Below are 10,380 nucleotides of genomic sequence, written 5' to 3' on the forward strand. Positions count from 1 at the left end.
CGTGCGTGCGTGCATGTACGTACGTGCGTGCGTGCGTGTCTACGTGCGTGCGTGCATGTGTGTGTGTGTGTGTGTGTGTGTGTGTGTGTGTGTGTGTGTGTGTGTGTGTGTGTGTGTATACGGTGTGTAAGTACGTGCGTGCGTGAGTGTCAGGTTATTGGCAGACCATCTCGAGCACTTTTTCAGAAGCAAAACGATTATCGAGCATTATTGCTCAGGGTGCACTGCAATTGGTTTATACCACTAAATCTGCTGCTCCCGTTTGAACTCTTCAGAAATATTGAGCGCAGCACGCGCGCATCAATTTCTTAGTTCCTAGCCCTCTCCGTGTGCTGTTATTCAATGCATAATTCAGAGCCCTGTGGCTAACGTGTCGCTTAGAAAAATCATACCAAAAGATCAATGGTAGTGGTTAGAGTTTTTCCTGCGGTAGGTCTACTCCCTGCTGTTTTACACACACTGAAAACACAAACTGCAGGGCCGTAGCCTGTGGGGGGGGATAAAGGGGGCAGCTGCCCCCTAGATTTTGAAGCAAAATTAAAAAGATAAATTGTTCTACTAAAAGAGAATTGTCGTAGTCAGAATGAAGGCTGTACGTGTACTCAAACGTGCCTTAAATACCATCTCCTGCGATCTACATTTTCAAAATTGTCTGTGAGAGGACCCCCACACCCCACCTGTTTCTCACCCCTTCCTTGAAATCCTGGATCCGCCACTGCTCCCCCCCCCTAGGAATTTGCTCAGCCTACGGCCCTGAACGGTGAAGCTGTGTACCTATATGAGGTAGATAGAGACAAACGGGCGTAGCAGAAGGTAAGGACAAAAAATCGTTAAATATGTGCATAGGCGCGCTCGGAGTGAATCCCATCGAGTCTCGCGTTTTCTCGCGATGAAAAATGATTCATGCCTATACGTATAGGCACGCTTCAAGCGTGTTCAAATTGGATTGCTTCGAATTATCCCACTCGAATTACGTACCTTCAAATTATATCCACTAGAATTGCCGCGGTTGAAGTGCGCTCAAACTTAATCCACCAGATTTCCCGCCCTTGTAGTACGTACAGTTTTTGACTCACCAGAACCCCCGTACTTTAAACCGATGGAAACTGATGCAATCAACACTGCTTAAGGCGGGACAAAACCGGCTCAGAGGTCCGCTGCAGTCACAGATTGTCACAGATTTTCCGTTTATGCAAAACCCTAATACGTATGAGTCTTATCAGGAGTGGATTAACAATGGTAACGGCGTATTTAAAATGCAGTACGCCTGGTCTTATTATTTCTCGAAAGTCACCATAGTGTAATCATGCGAAGTGCAACTATAAACGTCAGTTACAACTGAAAACGAATCCGGCTCGAATCATCAGAGGCATTATTGCTCGTTCGTGTAACCATGCTACAGAAAGCCGCGTTACGCTCGTGTTAACCTCACGAGAATATTAAAACCTTGTCTAAGTATATAAATCACCAGACGATACTCGCCTGGCTTCTAAAATATTCAGTAGCCTAATTTCGTTGATTAGCTATTTCTGATTATATGAAAAAGGTCGTCCTTAATTGTATCATCGCAAGGCTTTCTATAATAAAGCACCTATAACTCGTTAACCATTACGGTTTAATCTAATAGGCGGATTTACAGATACATTGTTACGTCCGCATTTGCGATCCCCGGCGACGAATAATATTTGCTAGCAGGTTAAAAGCAATTCGATTTGCTAGTTGCATTTTTCGTGTGTTTACAAAATAATGACGAATACATTCCCGAGAACTGTCCTAGGGAGAATCGTGCAATAACCTTCAAAGAATATGAATCATGTAGGAATAAACGGAATCTTCTCCAGCGAAGCCATGAGATGATATCGGGTAAATGTACAGTAATCGCTGAGGTGAGAAATATTAGCTATCGAGCGCGCACGCTCGGGAGCTGGCGATGAAAGAACGGCAATTAAGAGAACAAAATCCATCTAATTTATGCGACTTCGAAGAGTAACAGAGGCTCGGATGCGATTGCACAGTCTCACAAAAACGCGTCTCTGCGGAAATGAACACCTTCATCAACTTCAACCATTCACCGGTTAAAATTAATCAGCAGCGTTTAATTGAAAATACGAGCCTCTTTCCTGTGCAGCATAGGCGAGGTTTTAGTGGGAAATGGCTTGTTTGGTTTTCTCGCGCTGCAATCCCACAGCTTTGCTGCTCGAAGCAAAACTCGGGCGGAGAAGCCGTACTTGTGGGACAAGTGCTGCATGACCAGAATGCAACTAATAGCGCGGACAGCGAAGCATCTGCGAATGGTAGATTAAATGAACTTTATTGAATTTTCTCCTTATTTCCTATATATTCAACGGCACCTTTGTCACGCTCCAATGGCACATACGGTGAAATTAAATATTCTAAGTTCATGTATGGAAAATAAATCCATCCTATTATCTTTAGCCAACGTTTCCTTAATTACTGGACTCTGAGGCATAACGACGATGACAAGATAAATTCTATTTTTAGAATGAATTTTATCGTGTTGGAGAACACCAATTACCCTATTATTAAAGTTTATACGTATTGCTCGAGGCGTTTAAAGACATATGAATTAATTTATGTTAACAGAAAGACTACACTCTTTGAATTGCAATGGATTTAGTTCAATGCGAGAATTGCTCTCTCTTATTCTCTCGCTCTTTGAGTTTGACACCTTCTCGCATTGTTGTCATGTACACGCGCACACACATAGGTACACATGCGCGTTCGTTCGCACACGCGCTCTCTCTCTCTCTCTCTCTCGCTCGCTCTTTTGCTATCCCCTCTCTGTCTCTCGCTCCTTTGCTCCCCCCTCTCTGTCTCTCGCTCATTTGCTCCCCCTTCTCTCGCTCTCGCTCTTTTGCTCCCCTCTCTCTTTTTGTGTCGTAGCGTGCTTTTTGTTACTTGTTAAAAGGCATATCAACCGAAAGAAAATAACACGCACACTGTCTTACTAATTTATGAACATGACGCTTTATCATGTACTCGTATACTTGTACGTATCGTGCGGGCTCTATAATATTATATTATAACACGCTATTTCGATTTGTACGTAGTTTCACCTTCGTTTTAGTACAGTGCTTCTGTAAGCCTACCCGAGGACTTCGTTTCTGTGGCCAATGGAAAATACACGTAGCTACAAAATCCGCAGGGAATGAACAGCCTATTCTTTGATAAAACCCTTCAATGACCCATACAGAAATGTTCTCACTTCCTGGATGTCTACGCAGTGAGTATCCGTTTCAAAGAACACCCACTCGTTCCGAGCAACACCATTACGCCATGGCGCCACTGACGACACGTTGACGATGGCAACGACACGCCGTCGCCATAGCCACGCAAGACCGAGGCGGCATTCTTCTATACGTACGTTCTTCGCTGATGCACAGCCCATTGTGCGCAAAGATTTCCTACTCACGCCGCAAACGCTGCGACACTCGTGTCTAGGAGGGAGTGAGTGAGGGAGCGATTCAAATGACAAGGACTTCTAGCCAATTACGCGCACCGAATGTAATGGGTTCACGATCATCGCGTTGCACATCAAACATGCTCGCCGGCTAGGGTCTATGCTCGGCAGAACCTCTTAAATTTTTTCCGTATTTGCACGCGGTGCACTTAATTCTCAGGACAGAAGACGCGCATTATAGATAATTCTACCGCAGATTTCGACGTACGTGCATTTAATTAATCGTTTAACAGTCTCGGCGCTTTATACACATGCGAAGCGGTTAGGCAAGCATTGCCTGTGGCTCTAGTTAACCTATTATCATATCTTGCTATTATATATAGTTCCACATGGAGCACGCGGAGAGCAAGGGTCATCTCAGCGTCGTCGACGATGGGTAGATAGTGGCGCAAAGCACCCAATCGGACATCATTCTAACATCCATCTATCTCTGGACAATTTTAGACAGCACGAAACTTAATCTCGCAGAATGCAAAGTCGTGCAATCGCATTTTGGTGGAACCAATCCACATGATGAATTTTTATAGACCATCTCCAGTTCCATCCCCATCTCCAGGAAATGTGACAGCACCAAAGGCTCCGGGAAAATAAGTCCATATATAACCTTAAAGAAATTACGCCACCGTATATAATACTAGCATATTCTCATAAAATATAAATTGGGGAAAAGCAGTTGTTTTGTTTACTTATATCGTCGTTCGATGTAAACAATCACTCACGACTTATACGCTGCAATGTAAAGTTGCCAAAATTCTTTTTGTATGTTCAACTATTATAAAAGCAATCTTATCTGCTAATGGTTTGAGAATATATAGCTCCGCTATAGTATTTGCTTATTATGGTAAAATATACAACGAACGTTGCAAAAACATACACCTCATAAAATTAATGGTTCGTTCACAATAAATAGATAAAGCACGTGCAGAATTCAATATCTAGCGTTAAACCAGACTATAGCAAAACCATCGATATTCCACGCTACTACGTTTAAAACCCATTTGAGGCTGTGAAGACCCCGTATTAATGTCCCGTGGGTACAAAATAGCTGATTCCTGACAATTATGGCCCTGCTCGGGACTCTTGTCCAACCGTTCAAGTCCAAGATAAAGGTTAAATCGTCGTCACGACAAATTGAAACAATCCAAATACATTGCGTGAAATTAAGAATTGAGTTTAAATTGAACTAGCCGTGACAGATATGATGAAGTAGGCTACTATCCCGCTTTTATACCGTATCGCCGTTTTTATATTGCCTGGAGATAACATGTTTTTTTCTCTTCAAATGTCAGTGTTTGCAATACATTTATGCAATAAACCACTATCTATCTAGTTATCTATCTAGCTGACGGACGTTGCCGTATTACGCCGCGTCACACGTCCTTCATTTTACACGCATGCGGGCGCATCAACACACAAAACGCATTCAAGACACATGTACATGCGCAGACGCGCATATACGATCAGACACGCACAGCTCAATGTTTGCGCATGTAGCACGCACGCACGCACGCACGCACGCATGTTTTTTTTTCTTCAAATGTCAGTGTTTGCAATACATTTATGCAATAAACCACTATCTATCTAGTTATCTATCTAGCTGACGGACGTTGCCGTATTACGCCGCGTCACACGGCCTTCATTTTACACGCATGCGGGCGCATCAACACACGAAACGCATGCAAGACACATGTACATGCGCAGACGCGCATATACAATCAGACACGCACAGCTCAATGTTTGCGCATGTAGCACGCACGCACGCACGCACGCACGCACGCACTCACACGTAACCGCGTGTGATCCACCAATTTCTATATAATGAGGAGCGGCGGTCAAATGGGGCTCTTCTCTCACAGACGAGCGCGACTGCCGGCGCGTAGGGTTAGACTCCTTCTTGTCTCCTATACGCAACCAATCACTCGCAAGCGGGCGAGCGCTTTACCGTGAGTACGCGACTAACCACGCGCACGTGCGGCCGCTTTCATAATCACCCGTACACCGACATCACAGAAATTTCTTTCGCTAGTCACCGCAATCGTTCGTCCCGACAAAAGAAGTGGAAAGCGTGACTAGCGAATTTCAGTTTTGAGATTCTCCGCAGTCCGGCTCTGAAAGCTTCAAAGCTTCAATGACCACCAGCAACGCATGCGCTTTATTTAAATTCCATTGCGATTCAACACAGAATACAAAACGCTAACACTATGGGTGGGTTGTGGGAAGGCAAATCAATACAAAACTCATTTTAGCTTACATAAATAATATATTTATATAAGGTTCACGAGATTGCTCATAATTAGGTTACATTACGTATAGTATAATCATGTATGGAAAACTCGAAAACGACAGACACTCCATTGATTACGGCTGTATTTAGACACACCAACATTTTGAAATCGTAACTAAATTACGAACATTACCGTTCAACATAATAAGGAAGAACCACTAAAAGTGTTTCGAACATATTCACGGGCAGCCGCTAAAAGACGCAAATGTACTAATTTGCTATAGCGTGTACGTGCTGCATACAGCCTAGCTAACTATGACCTCTCTTCTCGTGATGCAGTGATTTTTTTACATTTCATCACTCTAGGTACGTGCGCGGACGCACGCATGCACGCACTACATAGGTACACGACGAAATCTGCATGAAGATGCACCCTCGCGTCATAACGTTTTGGCGCTCCAGCAAGTTCCGCCAGCGGGCCGTATTAGTCACCACTACGGAGAGGAAATTCCTTTGTTGCGCGTGCTTTTCTGATCGCTATTGGTAATGATCGAGCGTCACATTTAAATTAATTCTTTTAATGACTGTCGCTAACCGGCCAAAATGGTTCACGACTCGCTTTATCTCGCGTCGCAGAACACAATGGGTGCGGAGCAGCAGGCCTCAATAGTTGGGCGAGACACGGACCGTGCGCATATACGCGTCGGTTAACACGTGCGATATAGTAGTCTTTATTATCCGTCTACTTTTCCGCATAAAGAGCGAGAAGGGGAGAAAATTGGGGAAGAAAAGAGAGAGAGAGAGGGAGAGAGAAAGAGACATAAGGCAGAGAGCGAGCGAGAGAGGAGGGTGGACAGAGGGAGAGAGAGGAGGAGATAGAGAGAGCAAGAAGAAGAAGAAGAAGAAGAGAGAAGAGAGAGAGAGAGAGAGAGAGAGGAGAGAGAGAGAGAGAGAGAGAGAGAACAAGTGAGCAAGAGAGCGAGAGAGAGAGAGAGAGAGAGAGAGAGAGAGAGAGAGAGAGAGAGAAGAGAGAGAGGAGAGAGAGAAAGATCGAGGGCGAGAGAGAAAGACAGAGAGAGAGAGAGGAGAAGAGAGAGAGAAGAGAGAGAGAAAGAGAGAGAGAGAGAGAGAGAGAGAGAGAGAGAGAGAGAGAGAGAGAGAGAGAGAGAGAGAGAGAGAGAGAGAACATGAAAAACATCTGCTTTTACGGCCATCACAACTTTCCATTTACCATTCATGACAGCGCTGTGGCGGCGTACGATAAATAAATAATTGCATTAGGCAAGTAGTTTGTTAAATACTCTTTCACCCAATTGTTTACTAGCAGCGTCGCCAACAACGTCCCTGTTTTTTTCCCGCGCATTTAACGAATTAAATTTACATGTGACGTCGGAGGTCGACGCGATTTGCAATTGCCGCCAACAGTGCCGCCTGCTGCATTAGATCAGGGATGTTCGCATCATTATTCACACATCGCACGCCCGGCGTAGATGTACACCCTGGTAACTAGAAATGGTAGGGAAATGTGGTAGGTTGGGGAGCTCTGCATAGGCATGCCTACGGGCACGAAGTGCGTTCGATGCAGCGCGCGTGGCAATGCACAATGTTAATCCATTCATACTCGCGTTTGGTGATGGCGAGAAAAGCTTTCGGCTCAACACTAATCCTCTGATACATCGCAATTTCCCACGCTAGCACCAAGCGCACGGCGAAGAGATTTTCAGCAACATCGGCGCTGACCTTCGTAACGCGAATGACAAGAGAGTTCTGCACCATGCTTGCCCACCAGCCCTCTCCGACCACTCCTCAGCTGCTTCCCACAGGCGCGTGGGACTGCTGCCACCTTGGCCACCGTTGACAGCAACATTGGGTAATGGAAGTATTCACTTAATTGCCCAACTATACAGCAATACCCTTCAGTCACAAGAAATCATGGCTTCTCATTAGAGCACTACACAAAGTCCCCAGCCCCAAACACATTACACCACATCCCCCCACACACATGCAGGCCTACGACACCAACTTCGCCTGCTAGCGTAATAGCGCGCTGGCTAAATGTTAACAGATATTTTTATTGAAGCAATCGCTCGGGTTCTTTGCTGCATGTTCACGCATGGCTCATACATCAATGCACATGCACGAGATGATCAATTATCAATGCACAGCGCTAGTAACGGGGTTTTACGCGTTGACGAAATAAACCGCTTCTACGCATCATCGGCTTTTATAAAGAATTTTTTTAAGCAGTGCACTAAAATGATGAGTCCCACACATAAAGGAGAGACCGATAACAGTCTGTACTGCTGCCGTCACTACTGCGTGATCATGGAAGTCGAATTAATCGTGTACTCGTGTACAGTCAAACACGCACAGCACACTTGCTGCCTCATAGAGGGGGCTAGTGTACCATTGGCATTGACAGGCCGCTTGACAGGGCCACCAGCAGCTAAGTGCTACTGAATAAGAACGTCACGCACCATTTGAGCATTGTATTGACGGTTGCTCCTACTGTAACAACACTGGAAGTCCAAATTTTAATCAAACATGATTCATTTCTACGGCAGAAATTTTCTATAAATACTACGTTTCTTTCGTACTGAACCACACTGCATGAACGTACACAATTTATCCTGGATACACCCTATGGGTTCGCGCTAGCTCAGTATATCCGCTCACAACCAAGCACATACCCATCAGTCATCTCCTTACAGCGCCAGCTAAGGAACGCATCTACAGCAATACACTAGACTCCATGAAGCTGACAAAAACATAGAAGTGTTTCTAGACTTTCTATAGATGTATAAAGAATATAAGTATCACGGCTACAATATGAAGCTACTGTCAGCCACTGGGAACGCCTTCCCGGTTCCTTCCTCTATACATCATAAATATAATACCGAATTGGATCGGTTCGTGATTCTGCATATCTTGAATGCGCGCGATGAGATGAAGCGCATGCGAGCAAAGCATGATTGCGTAGATCTTTCAACGTCGCGCAACCGCTCCGGAGAACAAACACAACGCGTGTACGTGCTGTACGTCCGAGAGTGGCAACAAGAGACATGATTGCACGGACCGCGCTCGACACAGGAAATGCTCGCCGACGACATCAAAAGGCTGTCGCTGCGGCGGCGGCGGCGGCGGCGGCGGCCTGCGTGCCCGCCCGCCCCTGCACCCGTGGCCGTGGCAGCGCTACCGCTCCAGTACGCACACGACGTGCCGAGCATGAAATCAGAGAAAGCCCAATCCACGATGACTGATCGCGCAAGACACGGCCGCATCCATCAGATCGTCGGCGTTGTTCGAATGTCCCTGATCAATAGCCGCCAACTTTGGCAGTTGCGTTTCTTCGGCGTCAGCTTCTTGCATCGAACTGGCGACCTATTATGCAAATTCAACAAACGGCCAATTAGCAAATGACGCGCGGCACGCTCGCTGTCTCCTGTAAGAAATGGGAGACGCTCCGACATGTCCGAGTCTCGCTGTTCGCAATATACACGGCAATAAAGACTCGCCATAGGGCTCGCGAGCTTCTACGAAATTAACCAGATTTTGCTAACGTTTTCCCCCCGATCCGTATCATCGCCATAAACATCGGACGATTTTTTTTCTTAATAAAGAACGCAGTATGTTTACTAAAATAACGACCGTGTGTTTCATTGGAAAAAGGGATATTCCCTATAGGAAGTTAGTCGAGTTATTTGATCATTCAAATTCAATAAATATAAAGATGGAAGTTTTCTCTAAACCCCAGGGACTACTCTATTTCTCTTTCATCTGCAACTACGAATACTTATTCGAATTAACTAATCGCGGCGGCTATGGTAGGGAAGACTAGCTAAGAACGCTATGTTCATACCACGTGCACACACAAACCGCCGAACGTCAACCGAATCCGGGAAATTTCATAAACAGCCCTGTACACGTTCTCTCTAACAGTTACGATCAAGCTCGTCGAATCGGATGCACCCGTGGCGTGCGGCGCGTTGCGTACGAGACGACGTGTCGCTATGGGCGCGCGCGCTTCTTAGATCGCATAACGGCGGGCTTACGCACCAGTGGCGATGTCGGTCGTGGCATGGCGACGAGAGACGAGTCTGCATCCAGAGCCAGCTCTCCGGCGGCAGCCGTGCAGCAGCGGCGGAACATCAGGCCTCTGCAAACACAATCGCTCTGCTCAAGTACTCGATCTCAACAAGGAAGTTTCAATGCCACTGCAGCTCGACCGCCGACAAAAGTCGGTTGTGGTGATACGGGGGAGGGGGGAGAAGGAGAGAGAGAGAGAGAGAGAGAGAGAGAGAGAGAGAGAGAGAGAGAGAGAGAGAGAGAGAGAGAGAGAAGAGAGAGAGAGAGAAAAGAGAGAGACGAGACCGAAAGAGGAGGAGAGGAGAGACGCGCACGAGAGAGCGAGGGACGACGAGAAGCACGAGAGCGAGAGACTAGGAACGAGAGAAAGGAGAGAGAAGAGACAACCATGAAGGAAACTGTCTGCCTTTTTACCGCGCCCACTCCCACCCCACACTTGTGTGGGCGTCAAAGCACCGGGGTCGTTGTGGTATCCTAAGGTGCAGCTAACAGAGCGGAATTACCAATGTACGGCCGAGGGTACAGTATATGTATACCGCCACGAAGTGAGTAGTCCAGGACTTGTACCTACACGAAGGTACCCTACACG

At 46.2% G+C, this 10,380-nt stretch overlaps 1 protein-coding gene across 1 annotated transcript in view; it reads right to left on the reverse strand.

Moving 5' to 3' along the window:
* Positions 1 to 8,847: 8,847 nt before the first annotated feature.
* Positions 8,848 to 10,380, reverse strand: part of LOC106807701 — a 14,314-nt gene continuing 12,781 nt past the window's right edge. The window contains exons 4-5 of the mRNA XM_014810134.1: positions 9,762 to 9,861; positions 8,848 to 9,086 (exon numbers count right to left, since the gene is read on the reverse strand). Coding sequence (XP_014665620.1) covers positions 8,937 to 9,086; positions 9,762 to 9,861 — 250 coding nt within the window. The 3' untranslated portion in view covers positions 8,848 to 8,936. The remainder of the gene's footprint in view (positions 9,087 to 9,761; positions 9,862 to 10,380) is intronic.

Source organism: Priapulus caudatus, unplaced genomic scaffold (assembly GCF_000485595.1).
Source record: "Priapulus caudatus unplaced genomic scaffold, Priapulus_caudatus-5.0.1 Scaffold11, whole genome shotgun sequence".
Taxonomy (NCBI): Eukaryota; Metazoa; Priapulida; class Priapulimorpha; order Priapulimorphida; family Priapulidae; genus Priapulus; species Priapulus caudatus.